Source organism: Aspergillus bombycis (assembly GCF_001792695.1).
Source record: "Aspergillus bombycis strain NRRL26010 chromosome Unknown contig00010, whole genome shotgun sequence".
NCBI lineage: Eukaryota > Fungi > Ascomycota > Eurotiomycetes > Eurotiales > Aspergillaceae > Aspergillus > Aspergillus bombycis.
In genome coordinates this window covers 345,874-373,792 of record NW_019170012.1, presented here as the reverse complement: position 1 = coordinate 373,792, position 27,919 = coordinate 345,874, and the positions used below count along the sequence as shown (strand labels likewise).

The window sequence follows — 27,919 nt, the reverse complement described above, 5'->3', positions numbered from 1 at the left end:
TAAATCACAGGTGACCCTCTTGCGGATAATCTAGGAAAGACGCTTTGCTTGGCATTGAGTTTTCATCACATTGATTGAAATTGTCCCATACTGTACATAAAACGCCATGAATGCAAGTACATCATAATCTGCCGAAAATGCCCACGTATGAAAGGCATGCATTCTCTTCCTTCGAGCCTACTGATGTGGAAGTCTACCTCCTTCGGGGGGGTGGCGCAGATTCGAAGGCATCACTGTCATCATCAATTTCCTCGCTCAATACACTCGTAGCTCGAGTCTTCCGGCTCGGTCTCGTCGACCTCGAGGTGGTCTGGCTCTCGCGAGCACTTATTTGGGAACCGGTAAAATCCAGCGTCATCTGTGTTTGCTTGCCTCGTGTCGTTGCAGACCTACGCGTAGTGGCTCCTCCAATGGTATTCGATGATGGCGCCGGGGATGGCGCGGTCCGTCCTCGACGTTGGGTGGTCGTCGTCGAGGGCGCTGCTTTGCGGCTTCGGGCTGAAGGTTGCTTCACAAATAGAGATTGTGAATCATCGTCTTCATCGTCGGAGAGGGCTTGAGCCGCGGGAGGGGCTACATCTTCGTCATCATCGTCCAGCATGACGACATCCTCTTCCTCTTCCTCATCCTCCTCGTCTGATATGGCTTTCTTCCGTCCTCTAGTAGGTTTCTTGGGTGCCGTTTTCTTGGGTGCCGTTGATGTGGTCTTCGCGGTGATAGTTGCTTTGCGAGTAGTTGTAGTAACGGCCGTTCTTCCTCCGCGGCCTCGGCCCCGACCACGAGTTGACGTTGTTTTCGTGATAGCAGGTTCTGTGCCATCCTCTGCAGCATCCTCTTCATTGGGATCACCCTCATTATCTGAATGTATGAGTGCCCCCGGTTGGTCCTCCCAGACGCCGTCGAATTCAGTGTCCCAGCCACCTGGTTTAGGCTTAAAGCGCTTCTTCCCTCGCGAACTCTTCTTGATGCCTCGAGAGAACATGTCTTCCATCTGATTTCGATATTTCTCCATTGCCTGCTGCAGCGAGCTTTGCGCCTCTTCTTCATCGTCCATGACATCGTTGTCACGATCCAGGGCCATGAGGTGTTTGATTTGACTTTCTAACGATTCATTCACGAACATCTCCATGGCATGCTTGTCGTCTTTGTCAATGAATTGAGCCACAGCATCCCCAAATGAATTCTGTGGAAGGATACTCAACGACTGGGCAGAGAGAAATTCGCGCACCAACTGCTCCACTTTCACCGTGTCTAGCGTCGAGAGATGGGAGACTGCTGTTGCATCGACGTCATCATCTTTCTTGCGGGCTGCTGTGTTCTTTTTCTTCCTGTAAAACTGTACAACATCATTCACATTTGCGACCTTGCCTACGAAACGATTAGAGAACCGCTGAGGATTCTCACAATCATAGCTGCCTCCTTCTGGCGTGGAGATCTCCACACGCAGTCTCACTAGTGGCAAGGGCGCCTCTACCTCCTCATCTTCTTCAACATCTTCCTGCATCGCCAGCCATCCATTTTTCGCTTGTTCAATGAGCTCCTCGACGATTGCCATCAGAAAACGGGTTACTTCAGTCCGGTTGTTTTCTTTCCGAGCCAACTTTTGAGCCCCCTTCTCCTCGGAGAGGACAATTTCTTTCATGACAAACGGTCGCACGGTCTTCAGTGGGATCGGCTCGCATTTGAAGTCGCGTCCGGTGATACTGACGATCGACACCTGTTTTGTTACTGCCTCTCCGGGGACAAGTGATGTTGCCACAGAGGATCCGGGCTGCATAACGTGGAATTTAGTCTCAGGGTTCAATTTCGGATCAATCAAGCACTCATGTTCGTGGCCCCAGATCACGAGGTCAAGAAACTCCGGGAGGAAGTTTTCGGGGAGGTATCCGGTTTCCGTATAAGCGTGGTGATTCTGGTGGACACATATCAAGTTGAACCAGTCCTCTTTCTGAATCGAAGGCTGGTAGAACTTGACCTTTCCGTCGCGAAATGTACGGAATAATCGTTCATCTCGGACGTTACTCATACCATATAGTGCTAATTTGGTCCGGCCCTTCTGAAGCAGGACCGGCTTTATCTGAATGTTATCGGACTCAGGCGTCCGTCCATAATAGTTGAGTAGTCCGGAAACCTGGAGTAAGTCCAACGCCGCCAAATGGCCCTCTCCAGAGGGGTCATCATGGTTGCCATGGATCGAGAAAATGGGGATAGCCACATTGATGTCGAGATCTTCGTAATTAACATGGTTGAACGCCCCTTGGAAGTTTTCACTGGCATCACTGAGCATTTCCAGCTCACAGGGCTTATCGCCCAGACAGTTCATCCTGATCGAGCGCATTACTTGGTACATGGACTTCCGGGAAGGCTTGTTCTCATGAAAGAGATCGCCCGCGAGGAGTACCATGTCAACGTCACGCTCGCGGGCCAGGCACATCACCTCATGGAAACTCTTCCAACTGTCATCGCCCCTGATCGGGTCTCGTTCGTTGTACCCGACATGGTTGTCGGTTGCAACGAGGATGCGGATCGTTTCCGCGTCTGCTTCTTGTTACTTAGATTGTCTGAGAACAAAAAAAAGAAAACAAAAAAATGGCGAATTGTCTACTTACCACCAAGCTCGGGCATTATAAGAAATCACTCCAGTCCGCATAAGGTGAAAGTGTCGAAGAAGGTGGATATTGTGATGCGGACGGGGCCACTATTAAATGGGGATTCCGTCAGGCTGTAATGGGAGGGTGTTTGTTGCCTGGAAAAACAAGCCGCTGGATAGGACCAATGGCAGGGGATTATGCACGGTCTTTGTGCAGGGTGCCGTGATGCATGCTTAATTAACTCACAGTCCGGAGTCGATCTGATCGAAATACCATCAAATTGAACGATAGTTAGTTATTTGGGTAATATTACTAACAGTTCGATCTCCAATCTGATTTGCCTCCGCGGCGCGTCTTCACGTGAGAGGGACGCGAAAAGGCCGTGACGAATCACAGGGCTAGCCCGTGACACATTCCCCTCCGAGATCCAAACGTCGATTCTCATCGGTCCCTCTTTTTCCCTGAACGACTCCTCCCCATCTCCATTCATCTTTATCTCTCTTTCTCCCTTTCGGACTGTATAGATCTCTTTTTCTTATCTTTCGCATCCTCCACCGCATAGAGCGTCGTTCTCGCGCCATCAACTCTTCTCCTTATTCCGTCCTTGTATTCCTTGACTGACCCGGAATCTGGCCTGGTTCAGTCGCCTCCGTTGATCCCGTTAACCCCGCGAGACCTTTTTATGCAATCCGAGCCTGCTGCAGTTTCTGAGCGCACTTCTCCTGCAGATTCGCCCCCCAGAGAGTCCTTCCACAATACCCAGCATGGACATGTTCTCGATGGCGATCATCAAGTCTCTGGACCTCCCCATGAGGCCGGAGACATTGAAGGCGTCTCTGACTCACCTCGCCTGTCGCCCTTGAACCGGGCGAAGACGGACGGTTCAGCCCCCGCATCACCGGTTTACGACCGTGTCACTCGGTACGAGAATGCGATGGCGCAGTCGCCTTGGAGACAAACAGATCTGAGCTTCAGAGTAACGCCCCCGTCTACTGAGTCGCATCTGTCGCTGAACGCATTCCCAATGGTATGTCACCGTTGGTAATCCTCCTCGGACAATGACCCGTCTAACCCTATGAACTGCCAGAGGTTTTAACGCACATCCTCTCGCACCTGCCACCACCGGCTCTGTCATCTATGGCATTAGTGTCGCGCCGGTTTCACACTCTTGTCACAACGCCCCACGCCTGGAGAATTGCATTTTCGCGCTACTTCCCGGGTCCTTATGTCGCGGAAAATGGCACTCACCTGTCTGAGGCCAACGCACCCGAGAGGGTCACCTCAGATAAGCGCTTCTTTTCCCGCCTCACTGCGTTAGCGTCATGGAGATCCGAGTATATTCTGCGGACCCGCTTGCTGAGGTCACTTGCCCGAGGTAAGCCGGCGCAATTCGACCCTGCCAAAAAGAGCGGTACAGTTCGCTCTGTAAATATGCGCAATGGCAGCGCCGTTGTCACGTACACCTCCCAGCTTTTGTATCCCGTCAGTCATCTCGCTGCATCCTTTGGGACCGAGGTGACCAAGAAGCAGCCTCTTTTCATCCATGGGGCGTCAGAGCAGGGGATCGCATCTGCCAGCGATCCCTCCTCAGTCAAGGTTGGGACATGGGGTTTGTCTGACCATCAGCTGTTCCGCCATTTCGCGGATTTATTCCCTGGTGAAGCCGAGTATGGCCTTGGCTCTGGAAACATGGTCGGCCTGCCGAATCGCATGGACGTTAGCCAGCCTTACGGGATGATCTACGGCGAGGGATGCCCTCAAGGACGCAGCTATTTCATCTCAACCTTGGAGCAACGCGGGCGATTCTTGGGCCACACTGAGTCCATCTCACAGCCGCAGTTGGGCATTCCTACTCTGAATCTGATCACGAATGCGGTCACCGCTGTGTGGATCGCCAAGTCCTCCAATGTCCTGAAAATGACTGGAGGGTTGGTCGCAATGATGTCCGGTACCTCTTCTGGAGTTCTTACAGCCTATGCACTCGGGCCTCATCCCACATATGAACAGCGCTTCGAAAGAGGCCAAGTGACTGCCCGATGGGTTCTCTGTCCGGGAGTCCCCATCATTGCAATTGCAGTCGACAACGATTATTCTGCCAAGCGTCACGCCCGTCGACGCATCTGGGCAACCGTTCTTAATGCCTTGGGTGAAGTTTTCTACCTTTCAGACTTGCCGCGTCAGCCTGAACCTCCGTCAGCTAAGATGAGCCCTGAGCAAATCGATACTCTGGCGTGGAAGACCGGCAGGAGTGTTCGTTGGGAGCTTCTAGAGTTGAGTCGCCGCACGGCTAGGCCCGACCCCTACAGTCGGGAGCTTGTTGACGGCAGCTATAGTCCGAGGTCGTCGTCGGATTCGATGAAGCTTGATGAGAATCAGCTTGCTGCTGAGACCAAGGAGATTGAGCAGTTTATGTCATTTAAGCCGAAACACTTCCGGAAGGTTTGCGAGGGCTGGGACATGAGACGCGAAATGCAAGTCGACTTCGCTGGCGACGATAGCCACGGGGCCGGTGAGTCCGTTATCGTCATTGCTCGTGGTATAGGAGAAGATGAGACGGCATCGATTCGCAGATACACCAGAAAATTGACGCAGGCTGAAATGCCGCCGTCTCATTTTGGAACGTCTCAAGCTGGTGAAAGTATGGCTTCATCTCTATTCGGTGGGCCTATTGACTTTCCGTCTCTGTCTTCAGCTATCAACACACCAAGCGTGCCACCTTCGCGAGCCTCCAGTCGCCTCAGTGAAATAGTTTGCTCTGCCGCAAATACGGAATGGCGTATCTCAGATTTTGTTTTCGGCGATCACAAGTCAATTGAAATCACAACAAGCGCAATGGACCTTTCGGCATATGCTGTACTGACTCCTGACGAGGATCCTCTTCTTGGAATGTCGGGAAGCTCGACACTTTCCTCCGGTATGTCGTCGCCAATGCCGCACATGAAGCAGCCCTCAGATCCGGAAATTCCCGGCCAAAGGGGGCGCTACATGGCTATTGGAACGGCTACCGGAGGGGTCTTTATCTGGGATATACGCGCTCCTACGGCGAAGAACTCGGATATCATCAACTCCGTCAATCCGATCCGCATCGTCCAAACAGACTCTCCTCAAGTGTCCTGTGTTGCTGTTACGTCGCTGTACGTTGTGCACGGCGGCAATGACGGACTTGTGCAGGCTTGGGATCCTCTTGCATCTTCTACTCGACCTATCCGAACCATCAATTCGCGTTTTTCCTCCCGCGCGCGTCGTCGACTAGTGCAGGCGGAGGCTTCTATTCAGGGAGTTGGAAACAATTTCTATGCCAGTGGGGCTATATGCCTAGATCCTGATCCTACGGTCTTAAGGGGAATGGTTGCCCTCGGGTCCCACTTGCGCTACTGGTCCTACAGCTCCGGTGCTGCTGATCAGTATAAGACGAGCAAGCGCCGGTTCCGCCGCGGCCGTCGGGGCAGCAATTCTACCCCCGAGGGCCAACGCTTCAACAGCAGCGGCCGAGGAGCGCTCCAAGACTTCATCGAGGATGAACAGGCGGAGATGGTGCGACAAGAGAAAGCCGATCGCAAGGAGAAGGCGCACCTCAGCAACCGATTCGGTATCGATCTGCTGGGACCTGATGTAGACGAAGAGCAGCTTCTCGCTTATGCGCAACTCCTGAGTGAGGAGGCCTTCGCTAGCGAAGCGCAAAAACGGGGCGATGTCGCGGCTAGCTCCATGGCTAGCTCCGCCTCTAGCGACACGATCGGGCGGAACGATAGCTCAGTCGCGGCAGACGAGTTTTCATCCTCCTCGTCTCCATACGAGCAGCCTGTTGACGACGATCTTGCCCCTGACATTGCTGAAGCGATCCGCCTGAGTCTTCTTGACGAGGGGCCTGGGTCTTTTGAGCAATATCCCGACATTCCCATCAAGTACGCCAAGGGATCTCGATCTAGCTCTCACAGTTTCTCCCCGTCAGAAGTCGTCGCTGAAAGCAGCCACCAACAAGAAATAGACGATCTGGAGCTTGCCATCCAACTCAGTCTTGCCGATAGTCAGCCGCCGGAGCAAACAGACGAGTTCCCATCACTCTCGTGGGGTGAGTCTGGCAAGGGGAAGGGGAAGGGTCGAGCTTTGTAATTCCGTACATTGTACATTTGCTTTCGGTTTAGTTATTGTGTCCATTTGTTTTGATCATGCTATCATGCCTTTTAATATACAATTCGGGATTTATGTATCGCCGTTGAGGATCTGTTCAAGTACTGCCGAAAATAACTCCTTGTAAGGCCGTTGCAACTAATTTTTGACTGTCGTCTTTTGACGCTAAGAACCAAATGACTGTACACTTTCGCCCAATATAAAATAAAAGATGTACTGAGAGAGCTAAACAGAGTGGGAGAGGTATCTAGACGAAAATTCTTAGATGCGCCGCAGATTGCCATGATTTCGCGGTATCACTGAGCCACAAACACATTCACCACCGCACAACTCGAGGAAGAAATGTAAATTCAACTTACGAGCTCCAATCGGGCGAGTAGTATCAAGGGGGACTGTACTAGTATCCATACGAGCACATGGAAAGACGGACCTCCACCTCAGTATTACAGGTTATTCTCAGTGCACACAGGCCGCTATCAATATCAATAATCCAGACCTAATCTACCCTCAAGGTAACACCAACGAAACCCCAAGACACAAACAACACCACGCCACATTCAATATATCTACATATCCCGAACCACCCCAGCAGCAACCGCCACCAAATCCTCAACATTCGACAAAAAAACACTATGGCAAGCCTCGAACCCCAAAACCCTAATCTCGACACCCTCCTCCCCCCTCACCCCATCGAGCATCAAATCCTGAAACGCCCCGGGGACAGCATAGTCCCTCTCAGTCCTCACATACGTAACCGGACATCGGCGCCACGCATCCCCGTTCGTCTTCTCGCGGAGCACACTCACCGGGAACCTCACCAACGCCTGTACGCACCTGTCCACCGTCTTCTGCTCCAGCCCTTCATAGAACCACAGCCCGGGGTCCCGGGGCATGGTTAGCCCGGCTTCATCGTCGTCCATGAACTGGGCCCAGAGGGTGTCATCTACGCCGGCCTTGTCCATGATGGTTTGGATGGATGAGCCGGGGGGCAGGATGTAGGCGCAGAGGTAGAGGAGGTGGATTATGCCTCCCCCTCCTCCTCCTGCTGCTGCTCCTGGGGTTTGGTTCTTGTTGGTAGTGGTGGTGGTGGTTGGGGAGGGGACGACGGGGGAGAGGAAGTCTTGGGCTGCGTCGGTGCCGACGCAGCCGCCGTAGGAGTGCATGATGAGGAGGATTTGTTTCCCGGCGGCGATGAGGGTGTGCAGGGTTTGGCGGATTAGGGCGACGTCGTCAGCGAAGGTCGCCGTTGGGGGGGACTGGCCCGTGCAGGTTGGGAGGTGTGGACAGTGGACTTCGAAGCCGGCGTTCTGTAGGGCGGTGGTGTAGGGCTCGTAGTGGCTGGGGTGTGCCAGGCGCCGTGGACGAGGAGAATGGTTGGTTTGGGGGACATTTTGGTTTTGTTTCACTGGGAATTTTTTGTTTTATTTTTTTTGTTTGTTTGTTTGGATATCTGTTCTTTGGATGACTGGGTGGAAGTTCCTGTGGTGTATATGGATTTTTATACCTCGAGCATACCGGTGATGTTGCCCAGGATCAGTCTTAGGTACACTAGTGCTGACAGTCTACGAGTATCGTAGTAGATTAGCTTTCATCTGTGGGGCAAATCACGCTCTGTATGTGGTCGGCTCGTGTAGGTAAAAGAGTGGGACGATCATATTATTCCCTTCTTATGAGCATTCTTCAATTAAACTTATAAGGAAATCGTTCTACCGATGAGAAGCGAAAAGACTCCATTCTAAAATAACATCTCCAGTAGGTCAGTTGTCCCAGTGTCCCAGAACTGGTATCATAAACTTGCCGACCATCCCAGAGTCATCTCGGTCACGAAGAAAAAAGACAATACATCAAGTGAATTTAACGCACGCAATGTGAAATATAACACAACGAAGTCAATTAATTACAGCACGGAGACCGCGGCCACGACGGCACCGACCACCAGACCCATGAAGGAAGCGGTCATCCTGCCTGCAGCGCTCTCCTTGGTGTTGTCGGAGTCGCTGCCACTGCCGGAGCTGGAGCTTCCGGAGGTGCTGTTACCGGGGGTGTTGGACTCGCCGCTGGAAAGGGCCTTCAGCTGGATACCGGTGACCTCCTTGCCGGTGTGGTCGTAGATCTTCTGAGTGATGGCGGTCGTGGAGATGTCGACCAGCTTGCCGGTGTTGGCCTTGGACAGGCCGTTGTCGATCATGTCCTGGACCTTGGAGGGACGGGAGGGCAGGTCGAACTTGCTCAGGAAGGTACCGTTCTTGATCAGGTCCGAGCTGCACTTGGGGGCCTTGAAGGAAGTCTGGGTCGAGTTGGAGGCCTGGATGCGGTCCATGTCGAGCTTAGCATACTGCTTCTGCAGATTCTCATAGTCGACGAGCAAAGTGGCAGTGTCGCTGTCGTTGAGCTTGACGAGACCATAGTTGTTGGCCTCCTGGGTGTACTCGTAGACCAGACCACCAGAGAAGGCCTGGGTCATCTCCTCGCCGTAGATGGCCTGCACCTCGGTGAAGACACGAGGCGTCACTTCGTTGCAGCCGTACTCGGAGAAGAAGACGGGCAGGGAGGCGTTCTTGAAGTCCTCGGTCAGGACGTCGTAACCGGACTTCGTGTAGGACGATTCACCGCACCACGAGTAGGAGTTAAGACCGAAGAAGTCAGAGTGGGAGGTGGGCTCGTCCGAGTCCTCGCACATGAAGTAGTTCAGGGTATCCATCAACCAGGGACGGATATCAGCGGCGGAGTAACCCACAGGGATGGAGCGGTCAACGTTCTTCTTGATGTAGTCCTTCATGTCACGCTGGACGGCACGGATGTAAGCGGCAACCTCCTTGACACTCTGCTCGTTGATCACCTCGTTACCGGCGAAGAAACCGAGGGTGTTGGGGTAGTTCTTGAAGGCCTCGATAACACCGAAGACCTGTTCGTAGTAGACGGCGTTGTAGCTGCTCTTGGGGGCGGTACGGTCGATGTAGCTGCCGTACAGAGGGGAGTTGACGTCCAGGATCATGTAGATGCCGGCCGCGTTGAAGATGGAAGCACAGTCGTCATGGTTGAGGCTGGGCGACAAGTTGTAGACACGGATGGTGTTCACACCCAAGCGCTGCATGAGAGCGGCATCACGCAAGCATGCGTCCTTGTCGCTGAGAGGGTCCTTGTCCTTCTTGAAGCCGGAAGAACCGCCGGGTTGATAACTGTAGATAAGACATGACGATCAACACCACCGCTTTCCCCACGAGGTAACGCAATCAAATATCATCAATCTCAAAGCGATCATAGAGGGTGAACAAGATATCAGAACAGAACAGAACAGAACAGGAACGTACTCGACACCCAGGATCTGGAAACGATCACCGCTCTTGCTGTTGACAAAGTCCTTGCCCTTCACCTCAATAGTGGTGACAGCATTCGCAGTGGTCGCAAGCGCGCAAAGCGCCGCAAAAAGACGAGTGTACATCTATACATGCGGCGGGGTTAGTCAGCCAACATTCCCTTTCGGGTAATCGGTGGATCTATATCGAGGTGGATATCGGATTGGGATCGGGGAAGGAAGGGAACCGACCGAAGGCATTTTCTATATCTCTCTCGCTGGGAAAACAAGTATAAGGAGTCAAAGGATCGGACGGAGGTGCTTCCACAGGAAGTTCCAAAGGAGAGGGTATGTATGACAAGAGAACGAGTGACGAGCGCAAAGGCGCACAAAGATCAAACACAACCCGAGAGGGAAGTAGCGAGTGTGGGCAGAACAAAAGAAGGACAGCGACGAGGAATGAATGGAAGGAAGGAGAGAGAAGAGTCGCGAGTCGACCCGGCAGAAGGCTTTTTGAATTAAAAGAAAGGACTGAGTAAGAGCGAGCCCTTGGCCCCCCTCGAGCCAACTGATGCCCAGCAATTTAGTTTCATTAAAGGGTATACTCCAGCACTATGAGACTCCACTCCCGGCTAGTAGTTCACTAGAACCAATCCCCTTTTACCGACAAGACCCTTGGCGCTGAGGGTCTTGAAAGTTGAAACTGCGCGATGGTAATGTTTTTTTTAATTTAATTCATGCCCAAGGAAGGCAAAATCGGTAGATAGAGTAGGTGAAACAGTTCCCGGTCATTGATCTCATAATAGCTGTTTGATATGGACCATGGATAGGGTTGCAGATCGTCTACTAGTAATCAGGAATACATCATTGTTGCATCTCAATCCACGTTGAATGGCTCACTGTTGATACACTACTGCCTCTCTAAAATACAATCCCAAATGTTACCCGTCAGGAGAACCACTTGGGGAGAAGGAATAATTGGCGCCTGCAACCCAAGAATTGTCCACGTCCCAAGAAACCCCCAAGACTGGTGAAATAGGGGGTGAATAACCGAATGAGAAAAATGAGAAACAAAAAGTCATGGCGCCGAGAAATACCAAGAGAGTCCGCCACGCCGGCGGCCAAGACATGGGCAATGATGCAAATATACAGGGAACAAGAGGGAAAAAGGTAACAAATAATAAGCGGAGAGGGTGAGAGTGCGACATCGCAAGGCGCAAACGTCGAAAAGAATCGACCTTTACAGAGATCGATCAATCTTTTCGCATCAATTAGTAGCGCAAATGCAAGAGAAAACGGGTCCGGACCACGGCCCAGCGTGCCCCGACGACCTGAGAAAGCCAGATCACAGGCCAAGCAAAGTTCTTATTTTTATACGGAAGGGGGTTGGATGATTGACAATGCCGAGGGCGCGAGTCCGGATCCAATGAATGCGTCACGTCTGTTCTTTTACTCGACACCATGGCTTGACTCAGCACTGCCACCTTCGCCAGTGAATGTGCCCAGCTTCAAACCGGCGTCCATGGCGACCATCTCGGCCAGAATTTCCAGGACCTCCTTAGGGACAGTCTTGTCATATATCGAGATCAGGTCCTTAGGCTGGGGATAAACCTTAAGGGCCTTGTAGAAGCACAGGGCGGCTTCAACATTGTCTGAGCCTAGGTTTATATGTGAATCGCCGCTACTTTCAAATGGAATCTCATCCATGATTCTCTTGGGGGAGGAAGGGTGGATGGCGTCACCGCAGCAGAAACATACCTTCAGCGCAGAGAGACTCTCCGCGGGCAACTTGGCCCATGAAGTAAGCCTCCTTCTCTTCAAGGTCGGTCGGGAAACCCTCATCCTGAGCCTGCTGGACAGACTTCTTGATGGATTCCCGTTCCTGGGCTCCTTGAGCCTCGGCTTCCTCCTTCACAGCTCTCGCCAGACGACGGTTGTTTCTCTTCAACGACTTGCGGAACTCGGGGTCGGTCTGTCTCTTGTGATCGAAGTAAATGGCATAAGCTATATCCCGAGAAAGAAAATAGATTGATTAGTTTGGTTTTCGCGACCGGTTGATTTTGATGTTATGTTCTTACCCAGCAGGCCGGTAAGGACCGTGCCGGCCGAAGCAGCGACCAAAGCTGACGTCCTCATGGTGTCACGGGAGATAGCGTGTAATTATTTATTAAAGAAAGATAAAAGAAAGCACAGAGGTAGAATAAGTCCAGTGCCTCAGGCGAGTCCGACCGAACCGAGAAAAGGGATGTTTATTTGGTCTATGGGGACGAGACTGGGGAAGTGACGCTTTTCTCATGTTCTGACAATTTTGAAAGCGGAGGATCATTGTTCTTCCGCCTCGGGGTTTCTGTCCCGCTCGGGGGGGAATTCAAGCAAGCTCCCCCATCCAATACCTCCACGTCGTCACTCCTCTTCCTCATGCATCTGAACCGTTGCCTCCTGGCTTCGTGATCGAGACAGTATGGAAAGCCGCGGATTGACCCTCCGCAGCAAATCCCGCCGCCCCCGGCCCCAGATCAGTGCGCCGAAGCCGATCTCCGGACCTCTCCCTCCCGGTAGTAAGGCCGTCGACCCGAGGACCGCTACGTCAACGTCCACTTCACGCGAACGCGCCGCTCAAAAAGATGCCACCTCCGATTTGGTGAAGAGGAGATATTCCACCCGCTTCAATCAAGCCCCCGATCTTGACTCCGCAAACGCACCCCCGGTGCCCGGGGTGCCTAAAGTTCCGACTCAGTATACGGCGCTAAGTCCACCTCAGTCAACCAGCAGACGGCCCTCGACAGAGTCCTCGGGTCCGCCACAAGTGGATCTGAATGCTTTGCGCGACCCTAGTCTACCAGTAGATAGATGTAAGTTTCACAGCCATGAATCCTCCGTGGACATTGTTATAGTCTTGCTAACCTGGTCCTGCCTATCAGATGTCGCCAACCTCCTAGCCAATGCAACCGAGGAAGAGATCGAAGAGTATCAGAGAAGCTTAAAAAAGGTGAAGAATCGGACATCCACCGACCTCCAGCAAAATGTCTATCAGAATCGCACGCAATTCATCAAGATCAGTAAAGAAGCGGAGAAGCTCAAAGGAGAGATGCGCACTCTCCGCACCCTCATGTCAGAGCTCACAACAGCTTTGGGACAAACAGCGACCGTTGGCAACACTTCAAATCCCATGTCTCCGACGTTAGACGAGCGCATCACCAAGCGAAGCAATCGCAGTTCCGTTGCCAATCTGGAGAGCATGTGGAACGTTCAGCTGCAAACACTGTGGAAGACCGTCGAAGGATCGCAGAAGTTCCTACCGGTGGTACCAGGCCGGCACATCGTGTTGGAGACGGGAAACTGGGTCGAGCTAGATTCTGCGACTTGGAAGCCCCGGCGGCCGGTTCACATCGTGCTGCTGAACGATCACCTGCTTGTGGCGGCTAAAAAGCGAAAGCGTGTGGATCAGAGCAATACAAACCACCAGGGCCCGGTGCCCACCAAGCTCGTCGCGGAAGAGTGCTGGCCCCTGCAAGATGTCGACATGATTGACCTCGGTGCTAATCTTGGCCCTGGGGTCTCCCGTGAAGAAGCGGAAGATCGTGGTATCATGAACGCTGTGAGCGTCCGCGTGGGCTCTAAACCCTTCACCTATCGCCACGATAAGCGTAATGGCTCCGCCAAGATCGACCTTCTCGCGACATTCCGGAAAACCGTAGAAGACCTTCGCCGGACGCTGCGATCCGACACGGAGACCGCAGGCAAGAACGAGTCATTCGGGTATCGAGGAGTAAGACAGTCGTCATACTCCATGGTAAAACCAGATTTCAGCGCCTTGGAAACCCAGCGCGAAGCACCCGAAGTCCGCATCGACGTAGACGGAAAACAACAAAACCTACGGTGGGTCGAGGGCCAGGTCGACGAACTCGACATCGACATCGCGCTTCAGCGCTTCGAAGAAGCCGTCTCCAACATCGAGCGGCTGCGGAAACTCGCCAAAGGCCTGAAAGGTAACTCGGTCGCGCAGGACGTGATCAATTCTAAAGTGGACGAGCGCGCCGCCAAACTGGCAGGGGTACTGTCGCGATCCTTAATCGACACGCCCTCGTTTCTAAACGCCACCAAGACCAAGGTCTCCTGGCTGACCCGCTTGGGCTTTGAAAATCAAGCCCGGGAGGCCTATCTGAAATGCCGATCCGACGTGATCACCAAACGAATCAGGCAAGTTCCATACTCAGTCAACAACAAACGAGCCAAAGCATAGTAACTAACATCCCGGAACAGAGCCTGCGTCTTCGAAGGTGACCTCCCTCTATACATCTTCCAAATCTCCTACGTCTACTTCACGCTTATCAAAAATACCGTCAACATCTACCAACAATGCTTCCCGGCCATCATGACCAGCGCCTGCATCAAATGGGCCAAACACCACCTAGACGGATTCAACGCCCTCCTCACACGCCAGCTCAGCAGCGTCCAGCGCGGCACGACCGTCTGGCAGAAGTGCATCGACATCGTGCACAAGCATGCCGACCTACTCACAGAAGTCGGAATTGACTTCACCGACCTCGTAGCCAAGGGACTGGAGCTGAACGAGGGAGAGCAAGTCGAGAAGCCGAAGATGACCCGCTCGGAGACGCTGCTCTCTGGGCTGGCGGATGCGGCGGAGGCCTAATTGCGGGTCTCGTGATCTTGCTTGGGATGCATGCATGTATGATGATAGTGGCTCGTTGTGTGAACTATATATCCTTCTTGTTCTTTAGAGAGTCTTTTGTTCTGAGTGAGCGTCGTTGATCGAATGCTACTATTGTTGGATATGTTCTGGTCCAAGACTCTATAGAGTAATCCCCAATTGGTGTTCTTGGTTGAATAGGATACACTTCTATCTTATACACCACACTATATATATACACACTACCCGGGCACAGAGCCAAGAACATCACGTCTAATAGTGACCCATCTACACTTTTTACCCAATAGAATACCACTCATAAACCTTGTCATCCTGATCCCCATTGTCCTCAGTTTCGCCCAGCGTCTTCCCCCGCCTCGACCGCATGGCCCCCCGGGCCATGAACTCAGAGGGTGGCAACCACGCATGATCCCACGTACTGGGCTCATTCAACGTCTTCCCATACTTCAGTTGCCCGAAGCGGAAATCCAGCGGCTCGGAACCCTCGACGTTCTCCGAGGGCAGACGCATGTAATAGCGCACGCTGTCGGGGATTTCCTCCCGGTTGTGGCTGATCATGATGAGGGCCTGGTCGTCGGACAGGCCGAGGTGGCGGATGTCCGACTCATCGGTGTTGTAGCCGCGCAGCCAGTCTTCCTTGCCGTCGGAGCGGCGGGTGGCCGAGGAGGCGCGGTTGCGCGAGTACTCGCCGGCTTCGAGGAAGTGGATGCATTTGTCGCGCATGGAGGCGGGCATGCCGGAGAAGGCTTCGTCGAGGATGACGATGTCCGGTTTGTGGACGAGCGCGCGGATGAAGAGGACGACGCGTTGTTGGGCGGTGTTGAGTTTGCCGAAGAGGGTGGCGTCGGCGTACTCAACGTCGAAATCGATTGGGGAGTACTTGGGGCTGGCGCCTCTGACGAAGTTGATTCGGGGGAAATGTGCTCTACTCTCCACTGGCACTCTCGGGGGTTTCTCGTTGGTGGTGACGGCGGCGTCGGGATCGAGCTCGGCCTTGAAGTAGCGCAGGGCGGCGCTCACGTCGAGGTCGCGGGCGTGGTCCAGCTTGGGTTTCGAAAGGAAGGTTTCCGCGTAGGCTGATTCCACGGCTTGGCGGATGGTGAGTTGTCGCGGGAAGAAGGCGTGGATTTCGGGTGAGGAGTGGCCGAGGCGGGATTGGAGTTCGAAGATGGAGATGCCTGGCTTTCCTGCCTCGGGCAGGCGGGAACGGCCGAAGAGCTTCATGGGCAAGGCGTATGCTTGGGGGTGGTCCGAAGTGATTAGGGAGAGAAGGGTCGTCTTGCCGGATCCATTGGCTCCCAGAACCGCCCACCGCTGTCCACGACGGACGGTCCAGTGGAGGCCGTCTTTCTCTTCGCCGTTGATGCTTTGTTTCCATCCACCCAGAACAACCTTCTCGCCATATTGCACGCGGACTCCGTCCATTTCGATGACTGGCTCGCCTCCCCTCGTAGCAGGCAGGCCTAACTTACTGGGCTTTGTTGATAATAACTGGAGGTCCCACAGCAGTTGGCGATCCAGATGGCCAGCTTCCATGGCGCTCTTTGCTTCACGGAAAATCGCTTTCTCCTCTGCGGCGAGAGATGAAACTTCTCGGCCGCCGTTGACGACTCGTTTCCAGACATTGAACACCCTGTCCGCTTCGGCCCGCTGACCTTGGAATAAGACTCGGTTGTTATTTCCTAGGAGCATCAGATGCGTGATCCAGTCAGGGATGGTATCCTGCGGCCGTAAGGCGAGGATTAATCTGGGGTCCGATTTGGCAGCTAGGCGCTGGAGAAGGCCAGAGATGCTTCTGGTGGTCGCAGGGTCAAGGCCCACTAGAAGTTGTTAGCAACATCATTGAACCCTAACCTGAGAGAGCACACCTACTGAAAGGATCGTCTAACAACAGTAGCTCCGGCTTGCTGAGTAGCGCCTTTGCGATCCGCGCACGCCTTGTCTGACCATTGCTCAGGTTTGCGACGGGCATGTCCAGGAGCTCTCCCAATCGCAGATCGGTGATGACCTGATTGAGTAGCTGTTCATCTCGTATCTTTCCACCTTCTTCTCCTTCCAGGGGGTTCAAGGAGGTTTGACCCTTAAGGTATTGAAGCACCGACCAGTCCGTCTCTTCCCGGAGACTCTCATAGCGAGCACTCAAGTAGGCGCCGCGAGTACCACCAATCGCTCCCGACCCTTCGCCACTAAACCCAATATATTGAACCGCGTTTCCGACGAACCGTAGCCGAGGATCCTTCTTCGCAATCTCGTCTGTGAGGAGGTAGGGGTAGGAGCGAGCCGTCGGTGGGAGACAGACATACTGGCCGCGGAGAATATCGAGCAGTTGTGTTCTCCCCGAAGTACCGATCACGGCCCAGTGTTGCAGCGATTGATCTCCATTGCTGCCAGCTGATACTGCCTGGCCGGCGGGTAGAGCGAAATTGAGGTTCGGAAAGAGCGGCGGGTTCTGGTTGTTGGCCGCGTCGTCTGGACTGGGATAGTTCTGATAGAAGGTTCCGTCTTGGATGCGAATCAGCGGCGGTGTCAATGACGACACTGCACGAGTCGTGCGCAGCAGACTCGTGGGTCGCCAGAGCAACCTTGTCCGCAATGCAGGCCCTCTGAGCATCATGATTTCCGCCTGGTGTCTCCTTCCATCCAGACCGATTGGCGATTATTTGAATCTCCAAATGCTGCCCCAGGATTCTCGGAGTTTGTCTTCAACTCCGACGGTCACGTGCCCTCTGCATGGCGGCCGGCGTCAATGACGCAATGGAGTTTGGTTTACTTTGAAGTTCACGAAGTAAGCGAAGCCTCCGTCCTCTCCGATGTAACGCTATACCTCGTAATGCTACTAGTCGTAGGGATCTAGATATCAGTAGTACTACTAGTAGTAGTCCTCAGGCTGTCCGGAGTAGTCCCTCGGCTCCGATTGGAGTCTACGCAGATCTTCGGCCGGGATTGCCGGATTGGGAGGTGACTTGGGATACTCTCTTTATAAAACGTTCTGCTTTAATCTATTCCCGGTTCAAATAAGATAAAAATACTTGAGTGAAGCGGAATATGGCAATACATATCCGTGTTTACTAGAACCAACCATCGTCTTCTGTTCTAGCAGCGCGGGACGGAGGAGTAACTAGTATTCAACCCATCTCTATACTAGGGCAAACAAAAACCAGAGTTCCCATCCCCGCAATCTTGGACTGGAGTTATAATACAACGGATGGCTACCATCCAGTCAGTGCCAAGTATATCCTTATGGAGCATGTCGAAGGCGTTCAGGCACGTTTGAAAAGTACTGAAGCAGATCTCAACAGATCCTTGTGTTCACAACGCGGTCACATTCTTGCTGTTTCACCCATATCCATGTGTAGTAAATATATCATTAGTCTCAGCAGACGACCCTTCTATTGTCATAGGTATCATCGACTGGCCAAGCAGCCAGTGTCGAGCTATCATTGCGGGATGTAGATGAGGTTCCCGATTTGGCTATGCACAACGAATCTGGATCCGATGTATTAGTTATACCTTCCAGTGCTTACTGTATACTACTGCATACATACTAAACCTGCGGCTTATCCGAAGTCAGGGGGATCCCTCTTATCTAAAGTCCGACGGCGCGCGATAACGACCGGCAAAGCTCCCCCCCGCATAAATGCCGAAAGCTGACCTCATGCTCTCACTGCATTCCAATTGACCTTCACTGGATCTCACCTTTCACTGAATGCTGTGAAGCATCGCCTAGTCCCCGACCTCCTTCTACGTATCTTGTTCTGCCTCCTAAAGCCAACATGGCTGTCCTGAATGCACCAAGCAACGGGTATACCAGCCGGGCCTCCGCTCTCGGCCCCTCTCCCCTCCCCCCCCATCTTAACTACAGCTAACAGCTAACACCTCTCTGCGCAGTGTGAACCTACAAACGCAATCCCCCAATCTAACATCCATTCCGTCACTCCCACTCTTCCTCGCAGCCAAGAAGCATGCGCAAACAACCCCCGATAAAATCGCTGTCATCGACACAACCAAGAACCAATCATTCACCTTCGGCCAACTCCTCGCCGACACCGCTGCACTAAAGAAGCAGATCCTCGAGCAATTGAAGCTCAGCGAAATAGGAGAACTAGAAGAAAGACGCGTAGCTTTCCTCACACCGAATGGATACGATTATGTGGTTACACAATGGGCCATTTGGGCAGCGGGCGGAGTCACCGTGCCACTCTGTATGCATCGCAAACACTCGGGCTGAAACACTAGCTAACAGCTGGTCCGTAATATAAGGCACGACGCACCCAGTGAAAGAGCTACTCTATACAATCGGCGACTCGGACCCGTCACTGATCATCCTGCATCCGAGCTTCGCGCACTTCGAAACACCCTTGCGGGAGGGGACCAAGAATGGAATCCCATTCATGGATCTAGACCCGTTCACGCAGCGTGTCGCGCCGACGGCTGTCCAATTGCCTCCGTTTAATTCACAATGTCCGCTGGATAAACGCGCATTGATGATCTATACGTCGGGTACGACGTCTAGTCCGAAGGGTTGCGTTACGACCCATAAGAATATTACGTTCCAGGCGGAATGTCTGATTAAGGCGTGGAAATACGCACCTTCAGATCATCTCATTCATGTCCTGCCGTTGCATCACGTGCATGGTATCATTAATGGTCTGACGGCTAGTTTCCTGAGTGGTGTTACCGTTGAGATGCATCCGAAGTTCGATCCCAAGGTCATCTGGTCCCGCTGGCAGGATCGGGGCTCCTCGACCATGTTCATGGCTGTGCCGACGATCTATTCCCGACTGGTTGACTACTTTGAGACTCACATTCGCGGAACGGAGCAGGAATCCGCGGCGCGGGATGGAGCTCGCGCACTACGACTTATTATTAGCGGTTCCGCAGCGCTCCCCACACCCATTAAAACGAAGTTTGCAGAGATCACCGGCCAGACGCTTCTGGAGCGCTACGGGATGACGGAGATCGGTATGGCGATTAGCTGCGGGCTGGAGGTCGAGAAACGGATCGACGGGAGTGTCGGGTGGCCGCTTCCCGGCGTTCAGGTGCGACTAACCGAGAAAGAAACCGGACAGGTTGTTGAAGCGGTGGACGAAGATGGGCAGATTGAGATCAAGGGAGACAACGTCTTCCTGGAGTACTGGCGTCGGCCTGAGGCCACGGCCAAGGAATTCACCGTGGACGGGTGGTTCAAGACCGGGGATGTCGCCAGACGGGATGCATCTGGCGCATACTTTATCCAGGGACGGGCATCAGTCGATCTGATCAAATCCGGCGGGTACAAGATCTCCGCCCTGGAAGTGGAGCGGAAGATGCTAGGACTAGACGCCATCCAAGAAGTAGCGGTAGTCGGGCTGGCAGATGAGGAGTGGGGACAGCGGGTGGCTGCCGTGGTCAAACAACGCCCTGGAGTACGTCCATCTCCCATACTACACCCCCTTCACAAGCTCCAATGCTCACTAACCCACCAGACCGAGCCCCTGGAGCTCCAGAACCTCCGCACTCAACTCAAACAAGAAATGGCGCCCTACAAGATCCCCACCGTACTCAAGATCGTCGAGAGCATCGAGCGCAACGCAATGGGCAAGGTGAACAAGAAAACGATCATCCAGAAATACTGGCCGTTGGTCTAACAACCGGGGGGTATATGGAATTAACCAACAAACACTACCAAGATCACACACCCACAACTCCTTCATAGCAGAAAGAAAGAAAGAAAGAAAGAAAGAAAGAAAGAAAGAAAGAAAGAAAGAAAGAAAGAAAGCAAGCAAGCAAGCAAGCAAGCAAAGAACGGCTAATCCAACAAATCCACCACCATCCCATAAACCCTCATCATCTTCTCCCAGCCCACCGTTCCCTCCTTCGCAACCTTATCCCAAGCATGCCCCACGCCCTCCACCCGCTCAACAACGACCTTCTTCAGAAACCCCCCATTCCCACCCTTAGCAAGCATTCCCCCCAACTCCTCCACCTCCGGGGCCAACACATCCCTCGCAGCAGAAACCAACAAAGCCCTCTCCACCCTCCACCCAGCACCATCCCCAACCGCCCTCCGCAGCGGCGAAACCCTCACATCCCGACCCTCAAACCCGGCACTCAAATAAGCCACCGTACAAAACCTCACAAACCAGCTCGGCAACGTCCACCCCCCAACCTCCGGCGCCGTTCTCTCCGCAGACGGCCTGGCAGCATCCACGACCGGATAAAACGCCACGAGCACCTTAAAGGGGCCCTCATGATTCGCCGCCAGACTGGTCGCCAGATTGCCCCCCGCTGAGAACCCGCTCACGCCCACACGACCCGCATCATACGTCTCCGGGCGCGCGCGCACATAGGCCAGCACATCCTCTGCGTCTTCGAGGGCCGCGGGGAAGGGATGCTCGGGAGCCATACGGTACTGCACGTCGAAGACGGTGTAGGCGGTGTGCGCGGCAATGTGGCTGCAGTAGGTGTGGTCCAGGCCGTGGCCTTGGATGATGAAGCCGCCGCCGCAGAAGTTGAGGAGGACCGGGTGCGGGCCCTTTTCGGGGCTGCAGGGGCGGTAGACGTGCACTTTGATGGTTCTTTGGGGGTCGCGGGATGGGATGTGGAGGGTTGTTGTTGGCGTTGGGGTTATGCGGGGGACGAGGGTGTAGGCTAGGGCGCGGAGGAGGAAGGCAACCGGTTTGAGGAAGAGGTGGTATTTTAGGGTTCGTTTGGGGGGCATTGTTGTTGTTGTTCTTTTGTTTGGTATGTTCTTGGTGGAGGTGAGTGTTCTGTGTTCTGTGGGGGTGTTGTGTAGATGTAGATGTATGCGATGTACATATATATATGTAGTATGTACTCCGTATGCAGACAGGCACGTCAAAGGAGAATACGTAGCAAACAGGCGATTTATGTATATGTCACGATCTAAATCTCGGAGATTAAACGACACCCAGGAACAGGTACTGAAAGTAGTAGTAGTGAAGAGAGAAAAAAAAAAATGTGACCTGTACAAGAGACCGTTACGTTGCGGTGAGATCTTGGTCCATGTTTTATATACTAGTCGAGTTTACCGCTACAACTCATTGATTCACAGTAGTATCCAAGTAGGTAATCAGAACCAATTCGCCCCTCCTGCTTGCCAGAGCCACAACGAGAGTCACTCACACTAAAAAGCAAAACAGTAATTTAGCAAATAGCAAAAAGGTAAGTACTACTAACTATCACAACCCCAACAGCAACTCGCCAGCACCCAATAACACACCCGGGATATCCTCGTTCCCACACGGCCAGCGCTAAGAAGAGCACGACAGGGGTGTTCGGGGAACCAGCGGCCTTAGTGTGAGAGTTGGTGCAAGATGGCCCACATTGGGCAGCATGACATACAAAGAGAGAGAGAGCTGAGGCGGAATCCCCACGACTATTCTCCCTTATTATGGAAAATATTCTTTTGCGCATTATTGGATTTTCGTGGCTGTTGTTCCCTTTGTTCCCCCCACCACCGAGGGCGAAGTAGATCGAGTGCGGGTCATTGGTCAGAGTCAGCGGTTAGGGTTGAAGGCTAGGCTGGATCAGGCATGGAGGGGATTCTCGCCGAGGGAACCCGATCCCGTCTGGTGATCAATTATCATTGGGTTTGCTTTTTTTTTTTTTTTTTTGTTTTGTTTGTTTGTTTATTGAGAGAGGGGGTGCACGAGGAGGGGGGGGCTGTAACTGCTTATCTGGGGTTAGGTTCATGAACTATAGATCGGGTGGGGACATGGCCGGATGGGCTGCATCCCTGCGGTGGGTGCGTCGGGGCGATTTGGAATTGACTCTCCTCGGGGAATATGACCATGTGCTCAAGCAGGTGCCTGAACCCTTGCAGGTGCGGTGTCCATTTGTTTAAATTGTCCATGTTCTATATGCTTTAGCTATAAGTAGTCATATCTCCAACCTGCCATCCAACAAGTAGCCGGGCTAGCTCAATCGGTAGAGCGTGAGACTCTTAGTCATCACGGTATCTCAAGGTTGCGGGTTCGACCCCCGCGTTCGGCTTCTCTTTTTGCTCTTGCTTTTTTGCTCAATCATCTGTCACCTAGAGTAGTTAGTTAGTATACACGGTTTATCTGTCCTTCATCCCTGTGTTAGGCTACAGGTGTGCGGAAGGTATCGCGGTATTCAAGGTTTGACCACGCGCAGGAATGGCAGTGTGAGATCTGAGAAGAAGGTCACCGCTCCGTCAGCTCCGGCGGTCGTAATGTTTTTCTCGGGTAGGCCGCAGACTGAGGCGAACGACCCGTACTCCTTTCTTTTCTGCGCAACATACTGGGCGTATTGGTCAACCGGGCAGCTGCTTCCGGGTCCCGAACGGCAGGATGGGATGGCTGTGGACATCAGTGACACGTACTACAAATGGAACCGGAAAGAGAGACAAGAAAAGCATGGGACGGTAGCATGATAGGGACAAAGCAGAATATATATTGCAAGGCAGACTCACGGTACACAGCATCATTGAGTAAAATCCGGACGTTAGCCATACTCTTCCCGCCTGATGTGCAAGTAAGACGCTCGAAAGCGATGGTCCCGCGCATCGGATTCACATTGCTGCTAACATAGATCTATAGGACGCATATTAGCACAGCTCAAGATGGTCCAAAAGTAACGCGGCGTACCCTATCACGGTCCATCTCGTCCGAGGCGAGTGGCTTCTGGTCATCAAAAACACCCAAGATAGAAGCCAGCTCATTAATCTGGTTATCATGGGTAAAGGCCACCACCAGCGGGGGCAATTGCAAGGTACCGTTGCCCTTGTCAGCCGTGGCGGCTGGTCCTTCCTTCAACAGGTTGACCACACCCTGTAGCACAGGCAGCATAACGGTCATGTTCTTGCCCACACCAGGCCCTGTCATATACCGTTAATCGTGTCTCTTCCCTGCCCGTGATACACGTACCTGTGCCGTAGTAGTAGCGCAGATCCTGAGCATATTCGTATTCTAGGAGCTCTTTCTTAGTGAACACATCACACCACGGGCTGACCTGGCCGGTGATCTGCGTCTCAAAACCACACAGGTAAGGAAACAAGGAGACCTGGTCATCCGTGAGAGTGAGATTCCCGGAGAGTTTACGATTGAGGCGTTTGGTGATGGGAGGGAGATAGATGTCTTGCCATTCGGCGATTTGATCACCCCCGCTGGCATCCTTAAAGTTGGGGCACTGGTCAGAGGTCGCTAAGGAGTTGCCAGCAGCACTCGAGGCATCTGCATCGACAATGTAGACGTCGCCGTAAGAAGCATTGGGACCCAGATAGCCGCGAGCGAAGAGTCTATGGACCGCGTTAACCACTATACCCAAAGTAGAGCAACTTGCCTACCTCGCAGAATCAATCGTTCGCTGATAGTCGTTCGCCCACAGCAAGAAAGGAGTGTTATCCTTGTAGAAAGTCGGATACCGGAATCGCAAATCGGCACCAAGGTTGTATCTATATCATGTGAGCGACCAAGCAACCCTTTGGGCGAACGATTGACTTGCAGCTCCTTATAACCAGTAATGGACAACTGACTAATCTCTTGGTCGGGGTGCCTCAGCACTGGACTCCAGTCAGAGATGAAGCTCAGCGACCCGGTAGCGCGATACTCGGCAGATTGAAACTGAATGATATTTTGCGATTAATTAGGAGCACAGAAATCCATGGTTGAGAGCATACCGCTTTGTGGAGACCCTCCCATTCCTGGTAGGCACCAGGGTCAGGATATCTGCTGCCATGACGGACAACATAAACAGCCTGGTCCACGGAGCATTCTTCGGGGACAGTAGATGCAATCTTATTAACGTTAGGCCCTGGACACGTCAGATGACTATTTCATGACGATATAGGTGTAGAAGCCTACCCGCAAACCAAGGAGAATTAGCACCTAAATGCTCTAAAGGTTCGAACGCCCTGGCTGAGGCCGCAGAGCTCAGACCCAGCAACCACAAGGTTCTAAGTGTCACACCCATTGTTCCGTAGGTAGTCACAAATTGGGAGAAGAACTGTTGGGTTCAATGAGAATACATCGTGAAAGGGTAGTTCAAAGCTGCCGGCCAGTCTGATTTATATGGCTTGATGGCAACCACGCGGTTAATTCAGGGGACGGTGTAGAACAAATCAAAAAGCCATGACCACGCCAGGTCTCCACAGTAGCTCGGTCGCAAATTGATCGAGAAATATAACCGATGTTCTAGTCCAAGGGACTAAAGGATAAGAAGGAGAGCGACCGTTCCGCTCAACAGCCGCGGATCGGCCACGTGTATCAACGCTAAGATAAACCGTCACAAAATCCATATTACTCGCAAGATTGTTCATTTACCAAGTCAAAGGAAACATTCTTGAGTGATGCGATACTAAGCCGAGCAAACAACCATGGACCAATACGCTATCCTATGTCTGGAAAATCCACCGAGGGTCTTTATCTCCTTGGAATTCACCTTCCGAATTTCCAATATCACCCATTAGCGCCTGTAATCCTTCTCTTTCCCTGACTTCCGCTTTCCGGATATTCTCGTGCCTTAGAACTTGCCATAGAATGCCTACAACGATAATGTTCGCAACGAGATATCCCAACGAGAATCCATGGCCGAGATAATAACGGGGGCTCGTCTCGGTTCTATAGAGCTGCGTTCCTAGGACGGCTCCAAGGTTCCCAATGGAAATCTGCATTGCGTTGGCAATCGCCCGCTTTGTTTGTCCGGACACATTGTTGGCCGGCCACGAGAGCACAATAGCCACTGCGGGATAGATCCCGGCTGCGGCAAAGATAGTTCCCACATAGGATACCCCCGGCCGGTGGTCCGTCAGAAGGATGATATAACCGATACAAGCGAGTGCAGTAGATCCCATGATGAACGGCGCCCGACGACGGGTGCGCTCTGAAAGGACGGCAACAGTAATCATGAGAACGAATGCCACAGCGTAGGGGGGTACGGAGAGAAGCTGGGCTTCAGCGGCTGTGTACCCTAGCTCTTTGATAATAGTAGGCTGCTTGTTGTCAGCAAATCATGCGAACTGGGACTGTTCCATGAGTCCTCACCAGAAAAAGAGACAGTGTATACATTGGAAGGGACATTGTGTGGAAACCAAGCCCGTATAGCCAGACCTTCGGATCCTTGAATGCATCGAAAACCCCTGACCAGGTGAACTTCTCGTCCCGCATCGAGTCATTGTCGTTTCTCAGGCGAAATTGAATAAATGCCCTCTCTTTTTCTGACAGAAATTCCGCTGTGGAAGGGTAGTTATAGACCCAAAAGTAAGCAATGACGGACATGACAACTGTTGCCAGCCCTTCCTAAGCCAGAGTAAGCTGATAATAGTTTTAGCGTGGAGAAGAGGACGTAAATACATACCAGGATGAAGATCCACCTCCATCCATTATATCCACCAACACCTCGCATATGTCCGATTCCCTAGACGATAGTCAGTGTGTTGTAGTTTGGGTGTCCACTTTGAGAGACATACCCAAGCCAGGACTCCACCAAAAGCACCAGCTAGCGACGCAGCGCTGAAGAACAATGCTACCCGATAGTGCTGTTCATTCCTCTTGTACCACATAGATAAGTAAAACACAACTCCAGGGAAAAGCCCACTTTCTGCAATGCCAAGGGCTATCGTCGGAAGAAGCCTTCCGGTATCCGTGGATCAAGAGATCCAACGAACCGGCAAGACATCCAAACCATCAGTATTTCTTCTGACTGGTTGCTGTGAGCTAGGCATACCTGTCCGTGAAACCAAGTAACCGGCATAATTCTGCACGACACCAAGAAGGGTAGCAACAATACCCCAGACCAATGTGAGCGTGGGAAGCCAGATCCGTGGCGTGGTCCTCTTCAATACAATGTTGCAGGGAATCTCAAATAGCACATAACCAATGAAGTATAAGGTCAACCCCGTTAAGTACTGGTTCCCAGCTATGTGCGTCAATCACCGTCAGTGAAGCTTTCTTCCAATGGTTCGTTTCGGTGGTCCGTACTCATGTTGATATCAGTCGTCAAGCCTTCAAGGCGGGCATTGCCAACTATGCGGGAGAATAATTAGAATGAGCCCATTTTGCTTCATAAGAAAGGTTTATACCATTGCTACGATCTAGAAATGACAAGAGATACAGTATCGTTAATGGTGGAAGGAGTCGCATATCCAGTTTCCGTAGCAGGGCCTTTTCGTTGATGCCATTATGTTCATCAGCAAGTGTGCTCGCCGCAGGGGAAACGATCTTTGCTTTTTCGGGGGAGGAAGTAATCTCTACTTCCTTATTGGACTCTGTCATGGTTCAGGTGGCCGTCGTAAACTGAATGACCGTACTGAAGGAACCCGTAGTTAGGGTCAACGCTGAGAGACTACAGAATCTAAGACCAGGCAAGGGTCGGTTATTTAAAATCAGCAAAATGTTTGGGGTACTACATGGCAGACAGCACATCATCGCCCCAGCATTTCACGCGATGAACGCAGCAAATGACATATAGTCGCAGGGTCAAGACCACTACTTTCTCTCCCGCAGGCGGGTTGATCTTGCAGTGTATAGAAAGCGTAGGCCCGCTAATCAGCAAATCAGAATTGCCGATAGCCTTGGCACGGGCCAGACTTTGATAAAAAGCGGTGGTCCCGAGGAGGGAGTGCAGCCAGCGTTTTGTACATCGCATGGGTGATGGATGAGCAATTGGGGCGCCGCGATGGCGACATTGGAGACAGCCGGAGCTAATGAGGAAAGATCTTCCATGGCAGGAAAGCTATATACCGAGTAGTTTCTGCCTTTGAGAAATTGTGTCATTGGGCGTGGGGGTTATATCCCACAGCTGGGCATCTTTCCGCTTGCTTAAACAGCATTTTGTATTCCAAGATATTGCTGAAGGTGATAAGGGCATAATAGATCGCGCCATCAGCCTGCAGATGAAGTGATCCCGAAGTTTATTCGTTCCAGCAACTTATTCTCTATCGACCATCCCAAAAGCAGAGTCATTGGAATGGTGTTTTTTTTTTTTTAGCTTAGTTGATTGATATAGATGGTTGCCTTATTCAGCTGGGATAATTTTTGATTTATTGTGAGCCCTGGAAAGTCGCTGAAAGCCACGGTCCTAAGTAAAGGAGAGAGAGGGGGAAAAAAGAGAACATTAGGTAATAAGGCCTGGCCATCATTGAAGAAGTCAAGATCATGAATAAATTGAGATCCAGATGAGGCCATCTGGATTATATCAGTGTATTGTCGTATCCAAGGGTATATGTAGTAGTAGTCATGTCGTGCCTCGCAGGCATATCGGGGTATC

The 27,919-nt window shown here is 52.4% G+C and overlaps 11 protein-coding genes across 11 annotated transcripts; 3 read left to right on the top strand and 8 right to left on the bottom strand.

Annotated features, from left to right (window-relative positions):
- Positions 1 to 193: 193 nt before the first annotated feature.
- ABOM_004128 (MRX complex nuclease subunit) lies at positions 194 to 2,625 on the bottom strand (the record flags this gene model as incomplete). The annotated part of the gene is made up of 2 exons (XM_022531258.1): positions 194 to 2,538; positions 2,610 to 2,625. The coding sequence occupies 2 exons, from the start codon at positions 2,623 to 2,625 to the stop codon at positions 194 to 196; spliced, it is 2,361 nt and encodes a 786-aa protein (XP_022393019.1).
- Positions 2,626 to 3,273: 648 nt separating this feature from the next.
- ABOM_004127 (F-box and WD domain protein) lies at positions 3,274 to 6,704 on the top strand (the record flags this gene model as incomplete). Its single annotated transcript, XM_022531257.1, has 2 exons — positions 3,274 to 3,618; positions 3,681 to 6,704. 2 exons carry the CDS (start codon positions 3,274 to 3,276, stop codon positions 6,702 to 6,704), a joined length of 3,369 nt encoding a protein of 1,122 aa, XP_022393018.1.
- A 584-nt stretch (positions 6,705 to 7,288) lies between these two features.
- On the bottom strand, positions 7,289 to 7,885 carry ABOM_004126 (uncharacterized protein; the record flags this gene model as incomplete). The annotated part of the gene is made up of 1 exon (XM_022531256.1): positions 7,289 to 7,885. One exon carries the CDS (start codon positions 7,883 to 7,885, stop codon positions 7,289 to 7,291), a length of 597 nt encoding a protein of 198 aa, XP_022393017.1.
- A 734-nt stretch (positions 7,886 to 8,619) lies between these two features.
- On the bottom strand, positions 8,620 to 10,164 carry gel2 (1,3-beta-glucanosyltransferase gel2; the record flags this gene model as incomplete). The annotated part of the gene is made up of 2 exons (XM_022531255.1): positions 8,620 to 9,901; positions 10,034 to 10,164. 2 exons carry the CDS (start codon positions 10,162 to 10,164, stop codon positions 8,620 to 8,622), a joined length of 1,413 nt encoding a protein of 470 aa, XP_022393016.1.
- A 1,302-nt stretch (positions 10,165 to 11,466) lies between these two features.
- On the bottom strand, positions 11,467 to 12,153 carry ABOM_004124 (TOM complex receptor protein TOM20; the record flags this gene model as incomplete). Its single annotated transcript, XM_022531254.1, has 3 exons — positions 11,467 to 11,675; positions 11,776 to 12,021; positions 12,096 to 12,153. The coding sequence occupies 3 exons, from the start codon at positions 12,151 to 12,153 to the stop codon at positions 11,467 to 11,469; spliced, it is 513 nt and encodes a 170-aa protein (XP_022393015.1).
- A 325-nt stretch (positions 12,154 to 12,478) lies between these two features.
- Positions 12,479 to 14,671, top strand: ABOM_004123 (exocyst subunit EXO84; the record flags this gene model as incomplete). The annotated part of the gene is made up of 3 exons (XM_022531253.1): positions 12,479 to 12,869; positions 12,939 to 14,103; positions 14,281 to 14,671. 3 exons carry the CDS (start codon positions 12,479 to 12,481, stop codon positions 14,669 to 14,671), a joined length of 1,947 nt encoding a protein of 648 aa, XP_022393014.1.
- A 294-nt stretch (positions 14,672 to 14,965) lies between these two features.
- On the bottom strand, positions 14,966 to 17,303 carry ABOM_004122 (putative ABC transporter; the record flags this gene model as incomplete). The annotated part of the gene is made up of 2 exons (XM_022531252.1): positions 14,966 to 16,509; positions 16,562 to 17,303. 2 exons carry the CDS (start codon positions 17,301 to 17,303, stop codon positions 14,966 to 14,968), a joined length of 2,286 nt encoding a protein of 761 aa, XP_022393013.1.
- Positions 17,304 to 18,462: 1,159 nt separating this feature from the next.
- ABOM_004121 (acyl-CoA synthetase) lies at positions 18,463 to 20,316 on the top strand (the record flags this gene model as incomplete). Its single annotated transcript, XM_022531251.1, has 4 exons — positions 18,463 to 18,468; positions 18,552 to 18,891; positions 18,950 to 20,094; positions 20,155 to 20,316. The coding sequence occupies 4 exons, from the start codon at positions 18,463 to 18,465 to the stop codon at positions 20,314 to 20,316; spliced, it is 1,653 nt and encodes a 550-aa protein (XP_022393012.1).
- Positions 20,317 to 20,477: 161 nt separating this feature from the next.
- On the bottom strand, positions 20,478 to 21,389 carry ABOM_004120 (esterase/lipase; the record flags this gene model as incomplete). Its single annotated transcript, XM_022531250.1, has 1 exon — positions 20,478 to 21,389. The coding sequence occupies one exon, from the start codon at positions 21,387 to 21,389 to the stop codon at positions 20,478 to 20,480; it is 912 nt and encodes a 303-aa protein (XP_022393011.1).
- Positions 21,390 to 22,807: 1,418 nt separating this feature from the next.
- On the bottom strand, positions 22,808 to 24,625 carry ABOM_004119 (putative histidine acid phosphatase; the record flags this gene model as incomplete). The annotated part of the gene is made up of 8 exons (XM_022531249.1): positions 22,808 to 23,013; positions 23,127 to 23,247; positions 23,302 to 23,531; positions 23,581 to 23,951; positions 24,000 to 24,107; positions 24,182 to 24,276; positions 24,333 to 24,466; positions 24,517 to 24,625. The coding sequence occupies 8 exons, from the start codon at positions 24,623 to 24,625 to the stop codon at positions 22,808 to 22,810; spliced, it is 1,374 nt and encodes a 457-aa protein (XP_022393010.1).
- A 421-nt stretch (positions 24,626 to 25,046) lies between these two features.
- ABOM_004118 (allantoate permease family MFS transporter) lies at positions 25,047 to 26,925 on the bottom strand (the record flags this gene model as incomplete). Its single annotated transcript, XM_022531248.1, has 7 exons — positions 25,047 to 25,643; positions 25,696 to 25,950; positions 26,009 to 26,068; positions 26,121 to 26,266; positions 26,378 to 26,569; positions 26,632 to 26,676; positions 26,733 to 26,925. 7 exons carry the CDS (start codon positions 26,923 to 26,925, stop codon positions 25,047 to 25,049), a joined length of 1,488 nt encoding a protein of 495 aa, XP_022392960.1.
- Between the last annotated feature and the right edge of the window lie 994 nt (positions 26,926 to 27,919).